Source organism: Gigantopelta aegis, chromosome 14, assembly GCF_016097555.1.
Source record: "Gigantopelta aegis isolate Gae_Host chromosome 14, Gae_host_genome, whole genome shotgun sequence".
Lineage (NCBI taxonomy): Eukaryota > Metazoa > Mollusca > Gastropoda > Neomphalida > Peltospiridae > Gigantopelta > Gigantopelta aegis.
Genome location: NC_054712.1, coordinates 380,440 through 406,442, shown reverse-complemented (window position 1 = coordinate 406,442; position 26,003 = coordinate 380,440). Strand labels below are relative to the sequence as shown.

General features: G+C 34.8%; 1 protein-coding gene and 2 non-coding genes across 3 annotated transcripts in view; 1 reads left to right on the top strand and 2 right to left on the bottom strand.

The window, feature by feature from the left end:
- Positions 1-202: 202 nt before the first annotated feature.
- On the bottom strand, positions 203-274 carry Trnaq-uug. Its single transcript has one exon. It is a non-coding gene; the product is annotated as a tRNA-Gln (tRNA).
- A 284-nt stretch (positions 275-558) lies between these two features.
- On the bottom strand, positions 559-630 carry Trnaq-uug. Its single transcript has one exon. It is a non-coding gene; the product is annotated as a tRNA-Gln (tRNA).
- Positions 593-26,003, top strand: part of LOC121388337 (WW domain-containing oxidoreductase-like) — a 55,840-nt gene continuing 30,429 nt past the window's right edge. The window contains exons 1-4 of the mRNA XM_041519636.1: positions 593-921; positions 10,970-11,034; positions 13,167-13,224; positions 14,369-14,517. Coding sequence (XP_041375570.1) covers positions 818-921; positions 10,970-11,034; positions 13,167-13,224; positions 14,369-14,517 — 376 coding nt within the window. The 5' untranslated portion in view covers positions 593-817. The remainder of the gene's footprint in view (positions 922-10,969; positions 11,035-13,166; positions 13,225-14,368; positions 14,518-26,003) is intronic.

The following is a 26,003-nucleotide window of genomic DNA, read 5'->3' as shown; positions in this document are numbered from 1 at the left end:
ATATATTTAGCCTTTGTTTTATATTTAAAACACGTTAAGTGTACTTTTAAACAGGAAACAGCTAAATATCTTTTATTTTGTTGTGTAAGAGGATGGGAACAAACGGATGTCTTGCTAGGGTTGAAAACTGATTTTCAGTTCCTTTAATTCAGTACAAGAAGTTTTTCCTATTGTTAAAAAAGAAGTAAATATAATATGCGATAGGTCCCACCGAGATTTGAACTCGGATCACTGGATTCAAAGACCAGAGTGCTAACCATTGCACCATGGGACCGACAATTTAAGTTTGTTCATTATAAGCAGGGTATAAAATTCACATATTATTTCTTTTTTGGTTATTTCACTCTGAGGAAAATAAGTATATGTATATAAAAAGAAAAAAAAGAAGAAAAACCACGGAGATAGTAATATTAATATATAATAATAATAACGATAATAATAATAATAATAATGTGAAAAAGAAAAGATAAAATAACTATAAGGTTACTAAGGTACGAAAAAAAAATTAAAAAAAAAAAAAAAAAATTCTAAAAAAAACAGAGAGAGAGAAAAAAAAAAAGGTCCCACCGAGATTTGAACTCGGATCACTGGATTCAAAGTCCAGAGTGCTAACCATTACACCATGGGACCAACTACAATAGGCGGGAAAGCTTTTAGCGTATTTAATAAATGGCGAGTTTGCTATTCCGTTTACTGTTGTGTTATTTTGATACGCTTCATTGTTAATAATAGTAATTAACATAATATAAAGCGATAACAGTCTACGACAGATTAAAGATCGTTTTTAAGAAATTATTATTGAACTCAAATATTGTGTATGGCTCTAACGGCATCGGAAATACTGGACACAGATAGTGAGGATGAACTGCCACCAGGGTGGGAAGAACGAGTTACAATCGAAGGGAAAGTCTATTATGCAAAGTAGGTGGTGTGACATGTAAAGTACCGATTATTAACATATTACCGTGGAGATGCAAATGTCGTTCTAGGTGGTATCCACCGCAAACAACAACCAGTGGGTAACGCTGTAATGCAACGTGCTTTTGTCCAGCAACTATTCTGTCATATTTCTCGATTGTGCCAAGGGAAACTGGCCATAGGATTTCAAATTTATGGGAAAGGCTTTTTCAGTTCGGTGCCTTGTGATCATGATTCATGATCATCATGGGGAGTCCATGACGTTTCGCCCCCAGTCAGTTTGCCCCCCAAAAGGATGTTAGTTCGCTCCCACGTCCATAACTAGTTCGCCCCCACAAAGGTATATATTATAACATCCTATTTCTGACAGGAATGGATGTTTTAATAAATGTTGATGATGTGGTTTATATGTCACATGTGTAAAAGTGCTCTTTTTAATTTTATGAAACACACACACACACCAAGTTATATCATCGGTGCCCAGACTGACTCATGATTCGTCTAAATCGTGGAAAGACAACAATCCCTCCCCTCTAAGAAAAGAAATACACACACACACTTTAACATGCCTCTAAAGAAACAATAGAGTGATCCCAGTTATGCAATATTTTTCCCGTGATGCAGTTCGGTCGGCCATTGTGAAGACAACCAAACCTTACTTTTACATGTGCTAAACGGACAAGAATCAAGAAATCGTAAATATGTGATACTTTTGTAATAAATCGGACAATGGCTAAATCGAACAAAGACTGCTTATCTTATAGGGATACACTGGACACGTCTGTACGGCTTAGGTACGACAACAAACTAAAATTAATTGATGGTAATGATCCGTATGAACTAAAGAATTGGTCAGACAATGTGGACATTTTGCCAGGTATAACATACATGGACATTGTGAATTATCTTTTATTTACTCCAAGTGCATACACTGCTGATGATTTGAAAAGTTATAAAGGACTCGACGCCTACAACCAATTTGTATGTGGATGGGTTAGAGAGAGAACTGCCATCGGATTTGAAGAACAAGTTTTAGTAACTGCAAAGGTAAGAACCACATGGATATATATGCATGTAGGCGGGTATAATATCCGCCCGGTCCCCTCCATTATTATTTTTAGTTAGGGTTAGGGTTAGGGTTAGGGAGGGGGGGACCGGGCGGATATTTTTCCGAGAGAGAGATAAGATACATACATGGCTTCTAGAATTTTTATAAAATCCACTAGCCATGGGATAAGTGATTAAAATATTTTTACTAGCCACATTTAAAAATTCACAAACCCTGCTTTACTTTTTAAGTTACTACAGTTTTACTAAATAATTGTAATAATCAGATATGTCACCTAAAGAGGGAGATAGAGCTTTAAAAACATTAACATTAGGGGTTGGGTGGGGGCAGAATAGTCATATTTACAAACTAAGACTTGGCTGCAACATTTGACTTTTTTTTCTTCTCACTAGCTGGCAATAGTAGCTATTTACTAGCCCAACATTGAATATCACTAGCCATGGGAGTGGGGCTACTATATTCTAGAATCCCTGTATGTATGTATGGCTTTCCAGTCGATTCGTCCACTGGACAATTCGTCCGTGGATGATTCATCCACCGGACAATTCGTCCACTCACCTCGGACAATTCGTCCACTCGATGACTGCATTTTTTTCAAACATATTAATAGTTATTTCTTTGACATTGTAATCGTTTCTTAACATTATTTTGTGTATACTATAACCAAAAAAGTAAAATAGAGTTAGAATTCAACATTACTATCCAGTTTTTATTAACTGTTTGTATTCATTATCATGCGGATGATTCGTCCACGGACGATTCGTCCACTCGCTCGTACACAATGTGGTAAATAGGTAATGCAAGCCTCCGTGGATATAAAAGATCCCTTGCTGCATTAGGAAAAAATGTAGCAGCTTTCCTCTGATGACTACAAGTCATAATTACCAAATGTTTGACACCCAATAGACAATGATTAATTAATCAATATGCTCTAGTGGTGTCATTAAACAAAACAAACTTCTTTTAAAAAAAACGTTCTTGAGGTTTGGCTACAAATCTTGTGGCTGTTCTTTGGGTATTATTGCACCCAAGTTGCAATTTTATAAATTTTACTACATACAGAAAAATAACATTTTAGTCTAAAAATTGTTGTCATCCATGACAATGTTTTTAATTTATTTTGTTTAAAAATTGCTGTAGGTGAAACATTTTTAAGTTCGAGCCCTGATATATAGAGAAGGGCTTGAACGTAAGAATTTGACTTTCACAACAAGTTTGTTTTTATCAGGGCTCATACTAGAACATATTTTGGGTTAGCCATATTTCAGATATGTAGAGTAATTCCTTGAAACTTATTAAAAATTTATTTATTTAAAGGAATATTTTATTAGCTGAAGATTAACTGTTGTAGCCACTTATATCAATTTCCGAGCATATGTGATTGCAGAATTTTTTTATATTTTAAATTAGGCCTTAAAGCAAATATAGGTCCTAAATGTGCAATTAACAATATTTATTTCATTTAGGTTCTTCATTCACAAAGATTGAGGGGAAAACCGCTGCGACCATGGGTAATTTCACATAAAGATGGTGTTGTCAAGGGCACCCATTGTACATGCATGGCCGGCCTCGGAGAAGTGTGTACCCATATTGCGGCTCTGCTGTTTTCCATAGAGGCCACTGTACGGATACGGAATTCAGCAACTGTGACTGTAAGGCCTGCCTACTGGATGTTGCCAGCAGCCATAAAAAATGTGCCGTATAGCCAGCTTACCGACATTAATTTTACCTCTGCAAAAGGTTTAAAAAGAAAATTAGATGACAATATTGATCAGATATATGATACTCCACAGGCATCAACTTCTGCGGTTTGTTCAAAGCTTCTTCCACCGTCACCACATGAACTGGACACCCTCTTCAAAGAACTGCACTCGACAGGAACAAAACCAGTTCTGTTGGCTACAATTGAGCCATACTCAAACTGGTATATTCCAAAACCTATAACATCATCGTTTCCCCAGATGTTAACCGACTTGAAAGATGACAGCTGTATGAACATGGAGTATACAAAGTTACTCGAACTCTGTGTTAATATCAAAGTACAAACAAGTCCTGACCAAGCAAAGGAAGTAGAGATTGCCACCCGTACGCAGTCTCAATCAAAACTGTGGTATCGATTCAGGGCAGGAAGGATAACGGCATCAAATGCCAAGTCGGCATGCAACACCAATGTTTTGAATCCAGCTAAAAGCCTGGTGAAGACCATATGTTATCCAGAATCGTCAACATTTTCTAACGAAGCTACTCGGTGGGGATGCAAGCATGAAAAAACTGCAAAGGCAGACCTTCTTGAGAAAATGGCCCCATTTCACGAAAATTTGAAAATCGAGGATAGTGGTTTTATTATTAGCACCGACTTCCCACACCTTGGAGCTTCACCTGATGGGGTAGTATCCTGTGACTGTTGTGGGAAGTTCTGTTTAGAAATAAAATGTCCATTTTCAGTCCGAGAGAATTCCTTGGACAAATGCTGTGACCCAAAGTTCTTCTTAGGAAAAAAGACAATGGCATTATACAACTGAAGAGAGATCATGCATACTTCTACCAGGTACAGACTCAGTTGGGAGTAACATCATTGGGGACATGTTTTTTTGTTGTATGGACAAAATGCGATTTGCATGTGGAACTGATCACTTTTGATCCAGAGTTGTGGCAGGTTATTTGTAGCAAAACACACTGTCTATTTCAGAGGGCAATTTTACCTGAACTGGTGGGTAAATACTATTCAAGAATGACGACAGACAATGCTTTAATACCATCAAATACAACAACTGACACACAGGGTCAATGCAGTACATCTGAGGAAACGTGGTGCTACTGTGATCAAGTTGAATCTGGGTTCATGATCTGCTGTGACAACGAAAATTGTGACATTCAGTGGTTTCATTATCTGTGTATTGGAATGGAGAAAGCGCCCAGGGGGAAATGGTTTTGCAGAGAATGTCGGAAATTGCCTCAATTTGTTAAAAAAAATTCACTAAGACAAAAGAATCCGAATATACAAATATACCTTACACATTTTGTTCACTTGTACCATATCCCAACTAGTGCTGTATTGTCCAGTCTGGTTAAAGTACATATATAAAAGAGCACTAGCTGCCACTCAACAGCAAGGCTCGAAATTCATTGTGTGATATAAGAAGCAAATATTAGAAAATTAAAATTTACTTTTACTTTTCAGTACATGATGTACTGCCGGTCAGCATATTGTGTATTTTGAGTGGTTATTGCATATTGCTCCATGTCAGTTTCGAACCCTGTTTCAGTGAAAACGTCATGGAACATTTGACAGTAAATTTGTTTTGTTTTGAGATATTTTATTGATCAAAAAAGAATCAAAAGGATTGCACAACAGGCAGAGCCTATATAAGTGCTCTCCTAAACAAGATGGGCATTGGACAATATTCATAATCATATATATCTAAAGCATAATAACAATGTCTAATGGCATAAAATATGTACAATAGTAAATATGACTTATTTATCAGATTACATATATTTTACAAATAAATGTTATAAATTACTACAGACATGTACATAGTTTTTCACAAATATGGTATGTCGGTCACTTGTAATGTTATAGTCTATGTCTGTTCATATACTCAGTTAAAATCTACAACTGATGGACACAAGTTTACAAGAGCACAGCATATGTGAACCATTTTGTCTAACTGGGCAACTCTTTCTCCTTCTTTAGTGATCAGAAATTCAATTGGAAGTGTAGCACTAAGAATGGTGTATTTTTGGCGAACCATTCCAATTACACGTTCCACATGTATTCGATTACTGGCCAGTTTCCGGGTACTTTCAACATCTAGTGGTGACAGTTGGCTTTTTCCTTTTGTGAATGCTGGTATTCGTGCTTCAGCACATACACTCCCTAGTGTGTCAGATATATCAAAACCTCGATCTGCCATAATGATGTCACCAGGCAAAACATGTGACAGAAAGGAACAGTTTTCAGTGATATATTTATCGCTTACACGACCTCCCCATCCTAATGATATGAATGATATGGACCCTTGTGGGGTGATGCCAATTAAATATTTTGCAGTGTTATGATGTTTATAGCTCGACCAGGTTTGGGCTCTTGCTAGTACATTTGAAGGTCTATCAATAAAAATTTCAAAATGATGATTGCTACCTTAGTACCAAAATTTTTACGAAATTGCATTGGCATTGTTTTAATTAATTCATCACGTTCTGGCCAAGAAACAAGGGGCTTAATTTTTATGTACATCACAGAAATTGTTTCTGCAAAGTATCTAGCAACTGTGCTTTGTGACACATTAAACTGATAGGCCAGTAACTGTAAAGACAAATTCAATCGTAAACGCATTAAACATAAGATCAAAATCTGAAATTTATCCAAAGACTGCTTCATTGGCAAACATGATTCCAAGAAATGGAAAATGGAAATTAACAGTGTAAATTTCGGCAGGCCTGTAAAGTACTTGACTTTTTCATCATCTCCTTCGAATTCAAATACCTTGAACTGTGATGATGCACTACAGATTTGTCGACTTAATGTTACATTTTCAGTCCTAAGTGACTGTAATTCTTCATGCATGGCTGAAAAGAGTGGCTGGTCAATATCGGTCTGAATAGCAGTACCTGTTTCAGCATCCGAAACACAATCTGAATCATCATGTGCATCTGTTTCAAACATTGTGTTTAGTTCTAGCAAAGTGTTAGCTGCATCACATTTCTCTGCTCTGTCAACTTTTCTCTGGTACCGTTTGTTAGCAGCAGGTGACTTTGAATCTGGTTTTTTCCGTTGCTGCTTTCGACATATCAACTGTTGGTATCCAGTCTGGACTGTTTTTTTGGTACAATTCAGCCTTTTTTTCTGAAAATATATTATGTTATTAATACATGCACAAAAAATTGAGATTAAACAAGCCTTTTTCAATAATTAATTCTAAAACTGCCTTTATAAAACACTTCAAAAGTGTATTATTAATTAATAAAATTTGCCATTAATTTATTGGAGCAAGCACATTAATTACATTTATTTTTATTTCAATTAATCTTTTTTTTTCATCTTTAATCAACCAAAACATGTGCACTGAAAATGGTGAAACTGCCCCAAAAGTGTTTTAGTCTTGCCATGGCAGGGTTTTTTTTTTTAGAAAACACTAAATAACTAATTTATCCTCCATTTTATATGATGGTGTTGGTGTTTTCATATGTATATAAAGAAAAGTAATATTAAATGTAAAATTTGCAATTTGTTGGGTCTGTCCTGGTGAACACTAGTATACATGTCCAAATTCTTGAGTTCATAACATAATTAAAAGTTGATCGGTTGGTATAAACTGATTCCCAACACTAATTTTAGGATATGTAGAGTATGGCACAAAAAAATTATAAAAACTAAGAGTGGCCAGGTTAAAAAAGAAAATGTATTTGCCCTGATGAGCAGGGGATGTTAAAGGGACATTCCTGAGTTTGCTGCATTGTAATAAAATATTTATATGATTAATTCTGGTGTCTTAATATTTGTAAGAAGACCAAACTGGATTTTGTCTTCACATAATTTTGTAGGTCTACGAAAAAACAACATTTTAGGAAATAAGATGAAATTTAACCTAGTACAAATATTAGAACGACCAGAAATATGTTTAATATACAGCCACTAATATTTTATGCAGAAAAATATATTTGATATGTAATTACAATCGTTAAAAAGTCTGTTAGTCGATAACATCTTAAAAAGTGCAGCAAACTCAGGAATGTCCAAGATAGGCCATAACAAGTTAAATATGTATATGAACTTGTGCATTGTTTTTTTATATAATTGTTTTGTTTCTTTTTTTAACTTCAAAATACATTATCTACTATGCTGAAAGGTGTGTGTGTGTGTTTTTCTATTTCCATTGCTACTGTTTTAATGTGCTTTGTGTAGGCCTACATGCAGCTTTGTTCATATTATGTATGTGTATGCATATCATTTATATGCATTGGATTTTAATAAATAAATTGAAATCATTCCAAAAACAAGTGTTTATTATTCTGTTGTGCCCCAGTGCATGTAGTAGGGATTATGTACCTAGCCGAAAACAACTAGATGGTGTGGGTTCAAATAATAATTTAAAAAGGACTAACCCCCAAGTACAGCTCTAATTGACAAGAAGATATTTCTTAACTTGTGAATGACTAGGGCTTTTTTTCTGGATTTAATTTTTAAAAAGAAAATAATAAATGTACGGTTAGGTTCCCTCTTTGAGTCTTTATTATATTATATATATCAATTATATAATGGGGTAGGGACCAGGTGGTATATTTCCCAAAATTAAACAAGTATTGCATATACTTACTATTTATAAAATGTTCTGAACAAATGCGAACATTTGATAAATTTTTGCCGTCCATGTTCTGGTTCAACTTTGAAAGCCACAATCGTCGTCGGTCAGAGCTGAGATTTTCACATTCTTTCCCTTGGTTTCTAATAACAGCTGGTAGTCTGTAGTAATGTTTCTTATTTTCTTTGTCTGTTTGTGATCGATTGTGACATCCCTCAACATTACAATAGTTCCCCTTCACCTTAGGCATTGTATCGCTGTTCGTATAACACGCTTCGACTATTGAAAACAAAGAACCGTTGTCTCCAAAATGGCGGACAGCCGATCTGTGACGTCACGTGCAACCACTCTATACAATAATTGTTTAAAAGTAACAAACAGTTGGGAGTTGGGGGCGAACTGACTAAAAGTTGGGGGCGAACTGACAAATAGTTGGGGCGAACAGGCAAACAGTTGGGGGCGAACTGGTACATGGGGCGAACAGGTCAAACTGGAGGCGAACAGGCTTGGGGGCGAAACGTCTGGTACCCATCATGGGAACCCATCGGAAAGAATGCTGGTTAACTCGCCCCGAAACCAACTCGCCTCAGTATTTGGACAATTAACTCTCCCCAAACTTTACTGTCCACAAATAATTGTGACGAAATTAAAAATGGACGTCTACAACTTTGGTGTAATTTTATTTATTAATATTACAGTGAAACTCCTCTATTGCAACCACTTATTAAATGGTTGTATATTGGGGAGATCCTAACATCGGATAAACAATGGTGAATGAACTGTCAAGCCTATTTTAATGACGTTTGTGAGTTTGTCTCTTATTATGTTAAACAAACAATAATGTTGATCAAACAAGGCTTTTGGAATCTGACTGGTGTGCATATTCAACAATATTTAATGCACATTATTAAACTATTGGTATATTTAATTAATAAAACGGTAATGATGTGAGTTCACTAAACAGTGCGGGGCGAGTTGGGCTGCTCCCATCAGAAACTGTTTTTAGGTTCCGTTGAGTAGTCATACTCAATATAATAATCATGGGGGAAATTTTTGTTGTTGTGTGATTTTACCAACACAGTAGCGGAAACAATTGTTTCTGTGAAGTCCAAAGGCCTCGGGGAAAACTTCGATCCGAACATTCCAGCACGCATGCTAATACTATGACTAACCCCAACCATTAACGTGAGTCGAACATTCCAGCACGCATGCTAATACTATCACTAACCCCAACCATTAACGTGAGTCGAACATTCCAGCACGCATGCTAATACTATCACTAACCCCCAACCATTAACGTGAGTCGAACATTCCAGCACGCATGCTAATACTATCACTAACCCCAACCATTAACGTGAGTCGAACATTCCAGCACGCATGCTAATACTATCACTAACCCCAACCATTAACGTGAGTCGAACATTCCAGCACGCATGCTAATACTATCACTAACCCCAACCATTAACGTGAGTCGAACATTCCAGCACGCATGCTAATACTATGACTAACCCCAACCATTAACGTGAGTCGAACATTCCAGCACGCATGCTAATACTATGACTAACCCCAACCATTAACGTGAGTCGAACATTCCAGCACGCATGCTAATACTATGACTAACCCCAACCATTAACGTGAGTCGAACATTCCAGCACGCATGCTAATACTATGACTAACCCCAACCATTAACGTGAGTCGAACATTCCAGCACGCATGCTAATACTATGACTAACCCCAACCATTAACGTGAGTCGAACATTCCAGCACGCATGCTAATACTATGACTAACCCCAACCATTAACGTGAGTCGAACATTCCAGCACGCATGCTAATACTATGACTAACCCCAACCATTAACGTGAGTCGAACATTCCAGCACGCATGCTAATACTATGACTAACCCCAACCATTAACGTGAGTCGAACATTCCAGCACGCATGCTAATACTATCACTAACCCCAACCATTAACCTGAGTCGAACATTCCAGCCTGAGTCGAACATTCCAGCATGCATGCTAATACTATCACTAACCCCAACCATTAACCTGAGCCTGAATGAACTGAATGTCAGAACGTTCGCAAGTCTTGATTGACACTGAAATTGGTAAAACCCTGAAGAGTTCAATGACTCAATTGAACTACAAGAAAGTGGCCAGATTGTTCGTCAGTCCACTCATTAATTTCCTTACATACATCATGATACAGGCAGGCCTTCCATTTCATGCAAACTATAGTTTCCGGTACCGTGTCGGTAAACTCACTGAACCAAACTTTTGACTCATGCCGGGGATTTATCGAGGCATTCTGTGGGGCCGAAGATAGGACCCTTCCCAAAAGATAGGTGCACTGAAAATTCACAATTATATACCAAATTTGGAAGTTATCGTACATGTACCTACAATGAATTTCCTTGTTAGAGCAAAATGAATGTGATCTTATTTTCACGTTTATTACATTATTTTAACTATTTGAGATCGAAATATATACATGTCCTTAGTGTGACCTGTTTTTACCCTGTATTAACTATTACAGAAAAAAGCAATATTTGTTAGTAATTCAAGGTAGCTTTTGATTGATCGTTAATAGCTTGTTTTTGGCTTTTTAACAGTATTGATGCATGCATGTGTTGTTCAGTAGAGGAGCGCATTTTATTTCTTACTGTTAATTGGTGTTTCAGTCATGAATTGAAGGCCACACAGTGGGTACATCCATCATCTGGCAAGAAAAAGCAAGTAACTGGAGGTACTTACAGGAACATGTAACTGTATTATGTAGACATACATTTATCCTATACAGATAATACAGGTGTGTAACTTGCCCATATTATCCAAGTCTTAAACCCATTCCATATTTACCATTATTACCTCAGTGAGAAATATTCTGCATTGGTGTAATGTACACAACTATTGGATAATTTCATGCTTACAAACCATTGGTAAAATGACATTAGTTTAAAGAGTTTGTTTATGGGTTTCTGTTTTCAGTATTTGTAAACATGTAATACATTTAAACATGTAATATATAAACATGTAATATATAATGTCAGTTTAATGCAATTCATTATAGATTTTTTAAAACAGAATATATGGAACGTTGGTTTTCAAAATTATCTGTGAACGTGATTAAAATATAAAGTTGTAGCACTGCTCAGAACAGGGTGTAAAGTTGTTTACATTGCTTCTGTATGGATGTGTGTATATCGAAAATAAAGGCTTTTTGAAAGAAAATAAATGGAATAACAAACTCGGTATTAGTTATCCCAGATGAAATAATTTCACGTCACTAAAGCTCATGACAGTTGAAAATCATTTTACTCAGGACATAAAATTTATAATAATTGGTACCTTGTTTATTATCCTCTGTCTATTAATCTGGTTAATATTTTTTTTGCTGTCAATGAGTCATTTACTTACATACCAACAAAACCTTTATACCTAAGTATAACACCGTGATAAGATTTTAGTTAAAGTGCATGACGTTAAACTCATTTGTGCTAATTGTGGTGATGTGACATTACAGGTGAGCCGATGTCAGTACTGTGATTTACTAAATATCAAACCTAGCTGGTCCATTCTTCACCCAATATGCCAATATGGTGGGCTGACATTCACACACCAGACTTGTTCGATGGGGGAAAGGTAGGGATTGAAACTGGCCAGGGAAGTGTGTTGATATTTTGGGTGAATGTTGTCACCAGTCTGCTATGATGAGCATTGACATCTTGGTAAACTAACATTCCGGCTAGCAACATAGACCTACATGTACATGTATGGGTGAATGTTGTCACCAGTCTGCTATGATGAGCATTGACATCTTGGTAAACTAACATTTCAGCTAGCAACATAGACCTACATGTTCATGTATGGGTGAATGTTGTCACCAGTCTGCTATGATGAGCATCGACATCTTGGTAAACTAACATTTCGGCTAGCAACATAGACCTACATGTACATGTATGGGTGAATTTTGTCACCAGTCTGCTATGATGAGCATTGGCATCTTGGTAAACTAACATTTCGGCTAGCAACATAGACCTACATGTACATGGGTGAATGGCAGTCTGCTATTGAGTCGACATCTTGGTAAACTAACATTTCGGCTAGCAACATAGACCTACATGTACATGTATGGGTGAATGTTGTCACCAGTCTGCTATGATGAGCATCGACATCTTGGTAAACTAACATTTCGGCTAGCAACATAGACCTACATGTACATGTATGGGTGAATGTTGTCACCAGTCTGCTATGATGAGCATCGACATCTTGGTAAACTAACATTTCGGCTAGCAACATAGACCTACATGTACATGTATGGGTGAATGTTGTCACCAGTCTGCTATGATGAGCATCGACATCTTGGTAAACTAACATTTCGGCTAGCAACATAGACCTACATGTACATGTATGCATGGTGCAATCATAAAAGGTAAACATTGGAAATGGGTCACAGTATCTTTGAGACTTTAATTATTTAATATTTATTTTATATTGTGTGTTTATTTGAATACCGGTAGTTTTAATAAATTTTATGTTCATTTTAAATAATAAATGTTACTTGATTTTATATTACATTTAATAGCTTTTAATTTATTTTATGTTAATTATAATTGTTTTTAATACATTTTATGTTAATTTTAATATTTTTAATGGATTTTAATTTAATTTTAATTTTTTTTAATGGATTTTATGTTAACTTTTAATAGCTTTTAATTCTTAATGTTTTCTTAATTTTAATAGTTTTTAATTTATTTTATCTTACCTTTTAATAGTTTAAAGAGCTTTTACCCTAACAATTGACAGAAATTAGACTTTGTCTATGTCATGTTATTTTGTCACATGTCTGATGTAATTTGTTCATTTATGACTTTTCAGAATTGCCATACGGTTGGGAGAGGAAGGTTATGGATGATGGAAATATTGTTTATATTGAGTAAGTTAAATGTTTTTTCGCTAAGTAATAGCCAGGTGAAGATGTTAATGTTCAGTCATTCTGAAGTGATTTGTGTGTGTTTCAGTATTTCTTGGTATGTCTGTGTGTGTGAGAGCGAGGGGAGGGGGGAGTATGTGCATGTGTTAATGAATAACCTCTGACATTTTTAAGAAGATATTTTTTATTTTGAGTTGGTAAAGCAGGGTTTCTGCCACAAAGAAATTGTTGGGTATGGCTCCATGGAATTAAATATTTACAATGTGTGTGTTGCATGCACCTGCCATCCCCTAGAAGGAAAATGGGTTAGATTTAGGGTTAGGGTTAAGAAAATCATACAGTAATGATAAGAGTAATTAATTTTGTCAAAAGATTAAATTTAAAAAATAAACTATGCAAAAAATGTAGGGAATGGCACCACGCACGCATACCCATTTTACCGTCTGTCAGAAACTATGTAAAGAATTAATAATATATTTGTCTACCTTGGATTATATCTCTTTATTATGTACACATATTCCCTATAACTGTTTGTTTTTAATTATCTCCCTTTAGTTGAACCGCATTTTATCTGTTTTAGATACTGCCAGTACCAAATTGAATACACAGTGTTTGTTTTTTTACTTTTGACTTTAATTTTTTTAGTCCCCAACTGGTTTCATCTCCGTTATTTTGTCTCACTGTCTGTCTGTCTGTCCCACATATAGTTTTTCTGATTTTTTGATTTTAGAATGCCTTGAGATTTTGTTTATATCTTTATCATGTACTGTTACGTATCAAGTTTGACTTTCATGGCGATTTACCCATTTTTGACAGAGTTATGGTTCTTGTACTTAGGAGATATGAATATTTGCTTTTCAGAATTGTTTTTGCAATGCCTCAAAATATTGACCTGATTTACCCATTTTTCACAGTTATAGCTGTTGAATTTCGGAGATAGAGAAATTGTTGGGCACAGTAGAGGACATGTATTTCTTTAGCAGTACTCTTCACAATGTTCAACTTATTTAAAGTGGGGTTTTTAATAAGATTGTGTGCATGTTTTGGTACAATTATTAACATTTTGACTTTAGTTTTGTCTAACACCTCTGTATCATAATTGCTGGATAGGCATTACATGTTTTCCATTTTTATCAATTGCGCACAGATATGTCAATCTTCACGGATTGCGTGAGAGACAAAACTTCACAGATTGCATGAGAGACTCCCGGTATTTGATCATGTCTTCTGCCCAGGAAGACGTCCCTAGAAATCCTCCTTTTCTAAGCATAAATAAACTGAAGCTAACGTGGCTGTGTATTGACATTCAGTGTTAAATTGTGATCTGCATTTACAAGATATCCTACTTATTCGACACACATCTCCTGCTTTCTCTTCACTAAAGGTTGACAGGTCTCAGCTCATTAATGTGATATAATATGAACTTTATTTATTTATATGTCTCCTATGTTTTACTGTTCTTGATAAACAGTATTGTGCTGTCTTACATGTAAGTGCATGTAAATCCTAATTCGTCGTTCTGCTGATATCAAGTTATGCTACCTGTACAGGTATTTAGTCATAAGAAAAGTGTCATTAACGTGGCGGCCAGTTTAAACTTATAGACACTTGATTGTGTGATGAGAACTGCATGTTATAGCAAGTTGACAGCATTTGTTCTCTCTCCTTAAAGGTTGACTTTATAATAAATGGGTTAACCATATATATGAGTTAATTCGGTTGATGCACTGGGTATTGAATGAATGAATGTTTAACGACACCCCAACACACATGTTTTCACTCTTGCAGCTTTTTGGAAAACTCTGTCCCTCCCTCCCCTCTTCTCTCTCTCTCTCTCTCTCTCTCTCTCTCTCTCTCTCTCTCTCTCTCTCTCTCTCTCTCTCTCTCTCTCTCTCTCTCTCTCTCTCATATATATATATATATATAGTAGAGTCAATATATGGTTTGACCCCCCAAAAAATTGCTACAAAAGGCTTTTTGCTGGTTTTAGATATGGTGAGGTCTACATAATAACATAAAAAAAATCTATTAAAATCAACCAAAATCAGAAAGTAGGAAAATTAGGTCAAATCCAATATGGCGGATATATCAACCTTTTGGGTTTTTTATCCTGGACATGGTGCACCAAAAGCCCATTACATGTATTATTCCTGACTAGGAAAGTGACTATGAGGATTCTAAAAACATGTTTGATCTTACAGCGATGTCATATGATGATATCATGACATCAAGTTCCAATTTCATTTATAAAACATCCAATATGTCAAAACATATTGTCCTTTAAGTTCACTGAATTTTATTTGAAAGATACCATTATATGCATTTCTAATGTCATTTTGAATAATGCTATATTGCAAAAATAATGAACATGAGGTTATGATAAACTGTGACATGTAATCCACATACAAGCATTCTTGTTCATCCATAAAATGGTTATGCGGGTTGTCACATGACTCAAGTTGGCATGACCCGCAAGCAGCTGTGCATGGTAGTCCATAGCCCCTGCAGCTATAACGGGGTGTTCTGCAGGCAGTTGAGCAGTTGCATGGACCACCTTCAAGAGATTGTCAAGGGCAGCATTCTGTGTCGACATTATAGGCACTAAATGATTGTCTTCAGCTTCCCATCCCCAGTTTACAGGATCCATGTTACCTTCCTTTCCAATCCATACCATGATCTGGTAGTGGTAGTAAACTCTGAGGCAGTGGAATTTGGTTGACAATGTAGTTGGGGGAAGATGTTCAGGTGTAACAAACGATTCTGCTGTAACCACTTTTTATTGAAAATGTTATAGCACAAGGATGCAAAGGAATCTGTAGACACTCCCACCCCCCCCCCCCACCCCCACATGCACACTCCCTCAAACAGGATAGCCATAGCTTGGCTTCCCAAGTTCTCTATCGTGTCACTCGTCTGGCCAGGTAAACTGGGATGCAAAGGATTTCAGGACAGAATCACCATTAACAAGTTTTTGGAATTTTTTGGCTTTATCGATGCTTTTGAATGAGTATATGTATGCAGGCTTTCCTATAATTTTGGTGATGATTTTCTTTCCAACAGAGTTTAATTCATGCACATTCACATCATCATTTCCCACAACACCTTTTAATATGTTTCTTAAAGTTGGGTCTGTGCAGAATGGCATACAGGGAACCATTTTAAAACTTATTTTCTCTAGATCAGACAAATCTCTCTTGATTCTTGCTCCAGTGGATTCCTTGTGTTGTTCCCTTGTGGCGTATGTCCAGCATTGCTTCATTATATTCTGCAGAATACATTGGGGAAAGTCATTGTCCATAATGCATGTTGTTCTTCTGTCATTCCACTTCCTCTTGTCAGGCCGTCAGTACTCTTTAGAGATCGCATCAATGTCTGCTCTTTCACCAGGTCTGATCCAAGGCCAACCCAGAAGTGATTACTGTGTCAAATAACGTTGAACGCTTGTTCAAACTTCATAAAAACAAGAGGATGAGTTGTCTCAAGCTCATTCATACTTTGTAAATAGAGGTAGTCAGATTTTAGATATTTGAAATGCCCAGCTACGGCAAAAATCAGCAGACAGTCAGATATACCTTGCAGGTGCATTATCCATGACCCCTTGCAATCAGCCTTGACCAACGTTCTAGCAATCTGTATCGTTCTTTGGTAACCAAATCATAACTGACTGGTTGTTGACCTAGCAGAAAGTTAAGTCTTCCTTTTGTCCATTTCTGGTTAGATTTTGGCTATCATTTCAGATGTGCTTATGGATTCCAAACTCATTACAATTGCTAACAAAGAAATGTACATTTCATCGGATTGATTTACGAGTGATGCAAACACAGGATCATTATCCATTATGTCTGACACAATGATGCGGTTAAGACATTTGTCCACAAAAAAATTACCACGGAATGATTCCTGGAAAGTTTTTCCTGTCAGCATTATGTATCACAGCATTTTCACCATAAACAACTTCTAGAATGTTTTTGAGTCCTGTGCCTTCCATCAGTGTACCAATTGCTCCAAGTAGATTCATAAATGTGTGAAAACTGCTGAACATCAAAACAATCGTTTTCTAGTGACTATTCTTTGATGCATTGCTGATAATTTCGGATGCCTTCCAATATAAAGGTTGGTCAAATGCTGTTATTGGAGTTACATGGTGCTTCAAAGCAAGATTAAAAAGGTAATCCAGTGTGGATGGAATACACATCTTTGTCTCCAGGGTATATGTCTATCATGGACAAGAAAACAACAGAGGCAACACTGGCAGCAGTTTCAAGTTATGCCCTCTTTTGAGATTCCTCATCACCTTCCTTAGCACTTTGGAAGTAAGACTGAAGTATTTGTTTAGTTTTCTCTCTCATAGTCAATAAGTCATGAAGGCCTTCCCCTCCTGCTATGGTAGTAATGTCCACATGGAAGAGAATCTTTACAGCATAACAATGGTTTCATTTTACATCTCAGGTCAGAAATTGTTAATTGTTCCTCATCATTACCCGAGAAAGGCTTGCATCTGGTCTTGAATTTGTGATTAGATGCATTTCTTTTGTGATCAGTATATTCATATTTAAAAAAAGAAAAAGATTAAAGGGGCATACCCTAGTTTTAACCCATGAAAATTAACACTAAGTTTAGTTCATCTACAAATGTGTAACACATTTGGATAAAATGGAGTGAAACATGAGTCTGTGACTGTGAAATGGTGAAATACCCTCTAAAAATAGACTAAAACTCGACTCCATAATTGTTCTCAGATGCACATGCGTTTTTAAAAATATGAGAAATGCATTTTGTGATATTAAAAACACCAGGATGACCAAAAACACTTCGAATGTACGGAAATTAATAATTAACAATAAAATCTAAGTAAAGTGTGATTTAAGTTATCAAAAACGGTTATAATAGTCAAAAATATGCGTTAGTGTTTAATAACTTGGGTATGTCCCTTTAATATATAACGTACAACAACACGTAAATAGTAATAATATTGTCTGAAATGTCATTGGAGCTAATATTTTATAGCATGCACTTTTAAATGTAATATAAACAAAATAATAGTCAGTTGGAGGCCATATTGAATTGTGACATCACCTGGCCATTGGGGGTCATAGCCAGGTTGGTCCTACATGTATATCAAGTTTTACTCCCAATTGCATGCAAAGTGGCATGTTAGTATCACATTTTGCACTTTTATACTATAAATGTTACTTAGCCAATTACTAAGTATATATGCATTTAAATTTCCATGTAGTGTCAATGTAGGTTGGCAGCCATTTTGTTTCTCTATGGCCATTCAAATGAAATTCAGGAATGTTTTTGTTATATTGGGTTTCCTTAATGCCCAAATACATCTTAAATTAGTAGTTTGTTTTTATCACGACCAGCGTCGTGGTTAGGCCATCGATCTACAGGCTGGTAGGTACTGGGTTCGGATCCCAGTCAAGCCATGGGATTTTTAATCCAGATACCAACTCCAAACCTTGAGTGAGTGCTCCGCAAGGCTCGGTGGGTAGGTGTAAAACCACTTGCACCTACTAGTGATACATAACTGGTTCAACAAAGGCCATGGTTTGTGCTATCCTGCCTGTGGGAAGTGCAAATAAAAGATCCCTTGCTGCCTGTCATAAAAGAGTAGCCTATGTGGTGACAGCAGGTTTCCTCTAAGAAACAGTGTCAGAATGACCTATGTTTGATGTCCAATAGCCGATAATAAGATAAAAAATCAATGTGCTCCAGTGGCGTCGTTAAATAAAACAAACTTTACTTTACTTTGTTTTTATCACCTAATTCCCATGGGATTACATAAGCAACCAAAGTAAATGGTTCCTATTGCATCCATGAACCACAGTGGCCATTTTGAATTTTTGAATTATTAAGTCACTGACGTAATAGAAAGATTATGCACTTACAATATAGAATCATTACTTGAAAACCAAATGAGTTTTACTTATTTGTTAAACATTTGGCTGGTCTGAATAGTCATTTAATTTAATTTGATTTAATTTTACTGAGTGTGAAATCAGAAACGGCCATCTTGGATTTGACCCAGTTTTAACAGCTTTTTGGTAGTCCGATTTTGATAAAAAAATTTATATGTTAATCCCTATGTCCAAGAGTACCAGAAACAATTAAAAAAAAATTCAAGTAATTTTTTTGGGGGTTAAGGTGTGTTTTGTCACATCTGGACTCTACTAATATATATATATATATATTTATATATATACTCTTCAAAAACAGCAGGAGAACTCTAATAAGAATTTACAATTGCCAAAATTGTAAGGCATATTAGCTGTGGGGAATGGTTATATGATAATAGTGAATTAATTGGGCAAACATTACAACTAGTAGTTCAGTATTACAGTAGGTTTTATGACCACCAAAGATCTTGAAGGACGATTGGGGTCAGAAGTGAAATTTGAAAGTTGATGTTTTTTTATCAGTAAGTCGCAAATTCAAACAATAACAATGACTAAAAACAAAGCAATAACAATTGTATGATCAACAGAATGGAAAAGATTGACAGAAATAATGTCTAAACAAACATCCAATACTGTAATGTTATAGCTGACAGTTAAACAGTGTTTCATGTATCACTAAACAAACATCCAATACTGTAATGTTATAGCTGACAGTTAAACAGTGTTTCATGTATCACTAAACAAACATCCAATACTGTAATGTTATAGCTGACAGTTAAACAGTGTTTCATGTATCACTAAACAAACATCCAATACTGTAATGTTATAGCTGACAGTTAAACAGTGTTTGATGTATCACTAAACAAACATCCAATACTGTAATGTTATAGCTGACAGTTAAACAGTGTTTGATGTATCACTAAACAAACATCCAATACAGTAATGTTATAGCTGACAGTTAAACAGTGTTTGATGTATCACTAAACAAACATCCAATACTGTAATGTTATAGCTGACAGTTAAACATGTATCACTAAACAAACATCCAAACTGTAATGTTATAGCTGACAGTTAAACAGTGTTTCATGTTTATAGCTGACATGTATCACTAAACAAACATCCAATACTGTAATGTTATAGCTGACAGTTAAACAGTGTTTCATGTATCACTAAACAAACATCCAATACTGTAATGTTATAGCTGACAGTTAAACAGTGTTTCATGTATCACTAAACAAACATCCAATACTGTAATGTTATAGCTGACAGTTAAACAGTGTTTCATGTATCACTAAACAAACATCCAATACTGTAATGTTATAGCTGACAGTTAAACAGTGTTTCATGTATCACTAAACAAACATCCAATACTGTAATGTTATAGCTGACAGTTAAACAGTGTTTGATGTATCACTAAACAAACATCCAATACTGTAATGTTATAGCTGACAGTTAAACAGTGTTTGATGTATCACTAAACAAACATCCAATACTGTAATGTTATAGCTGACAGTTAAACAGTGTTTGATGTATCACTAAACAAACATCCAATACTGTAATGTTATAGCTGACAGTTAAACAGTGTTTGATGTATCACTAAACAAACATCCAATACTGTAATGTTATAGCTGACAGTTAAACAGTGTTTGATGTATCACTAAACAAACATCCAATACTGTAATGTTATAGCTGACAGTTAAACAGTGTTTGATGTATCACTAAACAAACATCCAATACTGTAATGTTATAGCTGACAGTTAAACAGTGTTTGATGTATCACTAAACAAACATCCAATACTGTAATGTTATAGCTGACAGTTAAACAGTGTTTGATGTATCACTAAACAAACATCCAATACTGTAATGTTATAGCTGACAGTTAAACAGTGTTTAGATGTATCACTAAACAAAACATCCAATACAGTTAAACAGTGTTTGATGTATATGTAATGTTATAGCTGACAGTTAAACAGTGTTTGATGTATCACTAAACAAACATCCAATACTGTAATGTTATAGCTGACAGTTAAACAGTGTTTGATGTATCACTAAACAAATCCAATACTGTAATGTTATAGCTGACAGTTAAACAGTGTTTGATGTATCACTAAACAAACATCCAATACTGTAATGTTATAGCTGACAGTTAAACAGTGTTTGATGTATCACTAAACAAACATCCAATACAGTAATGTTATACAGTAATGTTATAGCTGACAGTTAAACAGTGTTTGTTTGATGTATCACTAAACAAACATCCAATACTGTAATGTTATAGCTGACAGTTAAACAGTGTTTGATGTATCACTAAACAAACATCCAATACTGTAATGTTATAGCTGACAGTTAAACAGTGTTTGATGTATCACTAAACAAACATCCAATACTGTAATGTTATAGCTGACAGTTAAACAGTGTTTGATGTATCACTAAACAAACATCCAATACTGTAATGTTATAGCTGACAGTTAAACAGTGTTTGATGTATCACTAAACAAACATCCAATACTGTAATGTTATAGCTGACAGTTAAACAGTGTTTGATGTATCACTAAACAAACATCCAATACTGTAATGTTATAGCTGACAGTTAAACAGTGTTTGATGTATCACTAAACAAACATCCAATACTGTAATGTTATAGCTGACAGTTAAACAGTGTTTGATGTATCACTAAACAAACATCCAATACTGTAATGTTATAGCTGACAGTTAAACAGTGTTTCATGTATCACTAAACAAACATCCAATACTGTAATGTTATAGCTGACAGTTAAACAGTGTTTGATGTATCACTAAACAAACATCCAATACTGTAATGTTATAGCTGACAGTTAAACAGTGTTTCATGTATCACTAAACAAACATCCAATACTGTAATGTTATAGCTGACAGTTAAACAGTGTTTCATGTATCACTAAACAAAATCCAAACATCCAATACAATACTGTAATGTTATAGCTGACAGTTAAACAGTGTTTGATGTATCACTAAACAAACATCCAATACTGTAATGTTATAGCTGACAGTTAAACAGTGTTTGATGTATCACTAAACAAACATCCAATACTGTAATGTTATAGCTGACAGTTAAACAGTGTTTGATGTATCACTAAACAAACATCCAATACTGTAATGTTATAGCTGACAGTTAAACAGTGTTTGATGTATCACTAAACAAACATCCAATACTGTAATGTTATAGCTGACAGTTAAACAGTGTTTGATGTATCACTAAACAAACATCCAATACTGTAATGTTATAGCTGACAGTTAAACAAATCATAAACAAACATCCAATACTGTAATGTTATAGCTGACAGTTAAACAGTGTTTGATGTATCACTAAACAAACATCCAATACTGTAATGTTATAGCTGACAGTTAAACAGTGTTTGATGTATCACTAAACAAACATCCAATACTGTAATGTTATAGCTGACAGTTAAACAGTGTTTGATGTATCACTAAACAAACATCCAATACTGTAATGTTATAGCTGACAGTTAAACAGTGTTTGATGTATCACTAAACAAACATCCAATACTGTAATGTTATAGCTGACAGTATCACTAAACAAACATCCAATACTGTAATGTTAAACAGTGTTTGATGTATCACTAAACAAACATCCAATACTGTAATGTTATAGCTGACAGTTAAACAGTGTTTGATGTATCACTAAACAAACATCCAATACTGTAATGTTATAGCTGACAGTTAAACAGTGTTTGATGTATCACTAAACAAACATCCAATACTGTAATGTTATAGCTGACAGTTAAACAGTGTTTGATGTATCACTAAACAAACATCCAATACTGTAATGTTATAGCTGACAGTTAAACAGTGTTTGATGTATCACTAAACAAACATCCAATACTGTAATGTTATAGCTGACAGTTAAACAGTGTTTGATGTATCACTAAACAAACATCCAATACTGTAATGTTATAGCTGACAGTTAAACAGTGTTTGATGTATCACTAAACAAACATCCAATACTGTAATGTTATAGCTGACAGTTAAACAGTGTTTGATGTATCACTAAACAAACATCCAATACTGTAATGTTATAGCTGACAGTTAAACAGTGTTTGATGTATCACTAAACAAACATCCAATACTGTAATGTTATAGCTGACAGTTAAACAGTGTTTGATGTATCACTAAACAAACATCCAATACTGTAATGTTATAGCTGACAGTTAAACAGTGTTTGATGTATCACTAAACAAACATCCAATACTGTAATGTTATAGCTGACAGTTAAACAGTGTTTGATGTATCACTAAACAAACATCCAATACTGTAATGTTATAGCTGACAGTTAAACAGTGTTATAGCTGTTTGATGTATCATCACTAAACAAACATCCAATACTGTAATGTTATAGCTGACAGTTAAACAGTGTTTGATGTATCACTAAACAAACATCCAATACTGTAATGTTATAGCTGACAGTTAAACAGTGTTTGATGTATCACTAAACAAACATCCAATACTGTAATGTTATAGCTGACAGTTAAACAGTGTTTGATGTATCACTAAACAAACATCCAATACTGTAATGTTATAGCTGACAGTTAAACAGTGTTTGATGTATCACTAAACAAACATCCAATACTGTAATGTTATAGCTGACAGTTAAACAGTGTTTGATGTATCACTAAACAAACATCCAATACTGTAATGTTATAGCTGACAGTTAAACAGTGTTTATGTATCACTAAACAAACATCCAATACTGTAATGTTATAAACAGTGTGTTGATGTATCACTAAACAAACATCCAATACAGTAATGTTATAGCTGACAGTTAAACAGTGTTTGATGTATCACTAAACAAACATCCAATACTGTAATGTTATAGCTGACAGTTAAACAGTGTTTGATGTATCACTAAACAAACATCCAATACTGTAATGTTATAGCTGACAGTTAAACAGTGTTTGATGTATCACTAAACAAACATCCAATACTGTAATGTTATAGCTGACAGTTAAACAGTGTTTGATGTATCACTAAACAAACATCCAATACTGTAATGTTATAGCTGACAGTTAAACAGTGTTTGATGTATCACTAAACAAACATCCAATACTGTAATGTTATAGCTGACAGTTAAACAGTGTTTGATGTATCACTAAACAAACATCCAATACTGTAATGTTATAGCTGACAGTTAAACAGTGTTTGATGTATCACTAAACAAACATCCAATACTGTAATGTTATAGCTGACAGTTAAACAGTGTTTGATGTATCACTAAACAAACATCCAATACTGTAATGTTATAGCTGACAGTTAAACAGTGTTTGATGTATCACCAAACAAACATCCAATACTGTAATGTTATAGGTGACAGTTAAACAGTGTTTGGTGACAGTTAAACAGTGTTTGATGTATCACCAAACAAACATCCAATACTGTAATGTTATAGCTGACAGTTAAACAGTGTTTGATGTATCACTAAACAAACATCCAATACTGTAATGTTATAGCTGACAGTTAAACAGTGTTTGATGTATCACTAAACAAACATCCAATACTGTAATGTTATAGCTGACAGTTAAACAGTGTTTGATGTATCACTAAACAAACATCCAATACTGTAATGTTATAGCTGACAGTTAAACAGTGTTTGATGTATCACTAAACAAACATCCAATACTGTAATGTTATAGCTGACAGTTAAACAGTGTTTGATGTATCACTAAACAAACATCCAATACTGTAATGTTATAGCTGACAGTTAAACAGTGTTTGATGTATCACTAAACAAACATCCAATACTGTAATGTTATAGCTGACAGTTAAACAGTGTTTGATGTATCACTAAACAAACATCCAATACTGTAATGTTATAGCTGACAGTTAAACAGTGTTTGATGTATCACTAAACAAACATCCAATACTGTAATGTTATAGCTGACAGTTAAACAGTGTTTGATGTATCACTAAACAAACATCCAATACTGTAATGTTATAGCTGACAGTTATAACAGTTGTTTGATGTATCACTAAACAAACATCCAATACTGTAATGTTATAGCTGACAGTTAAACAGTGTTTGATGTATCACTAAACAAACATCCAATACTGTAATGTTATAGCTGACAGTTAAACAGTGTTTGATGTATCACTAAACAAACATCCAATACTGTAATGTACTTATAGCTGACAGTTAAACAGCGTTTGATGTATCACTAAACAAACATCCAATACTGTAATGTTATAGCTGACAGTTAAACAGTGTTTCATGTATCACTAAACAAACATCCAATACTGTAATGTTATAGCTGACAGTTAAACAGTGTTTGATGTATCACTAAACAAACATCCAATACTGTAATGTTATAGCTGACAGTTAAACAGTGTTTGATGTATCACTAAACAAACATCCAATACTGTAATGTTATAGCTGACAGTTAAACAGTGTTTGATGTATCACTAAACAAACATCCAATACAATAATGTTATAGCTGACAGTTAAACAGTGTTTGATGTATCACTAAACAAACATCCAATACTGTAATGTTATAGCTGACAGTTAAACAGTGTTTCATGTATCACTAAACAAACATCCAATACTGTAATGTTATAGCTGACAGTTAAACAGTGTTTGATGTATCACTAAACAAACATCCAATACTGTAATGTTATAGCTGACAGTTAAACAGTGTTTGATGTATCACTAAACAAACATCCAATACTGTCCTGACAGTTAAACAGTGTTTAATGTATCACTAAACAAACATCCAATACTGTAATGTTATAACAGTTGTTTGATGTATCACTAAACAAACATCCAATACTGTAATGTTATAGCTGACAGTTAAACAGTGTTTGATGTATCACTAAACAAACATCCAATAC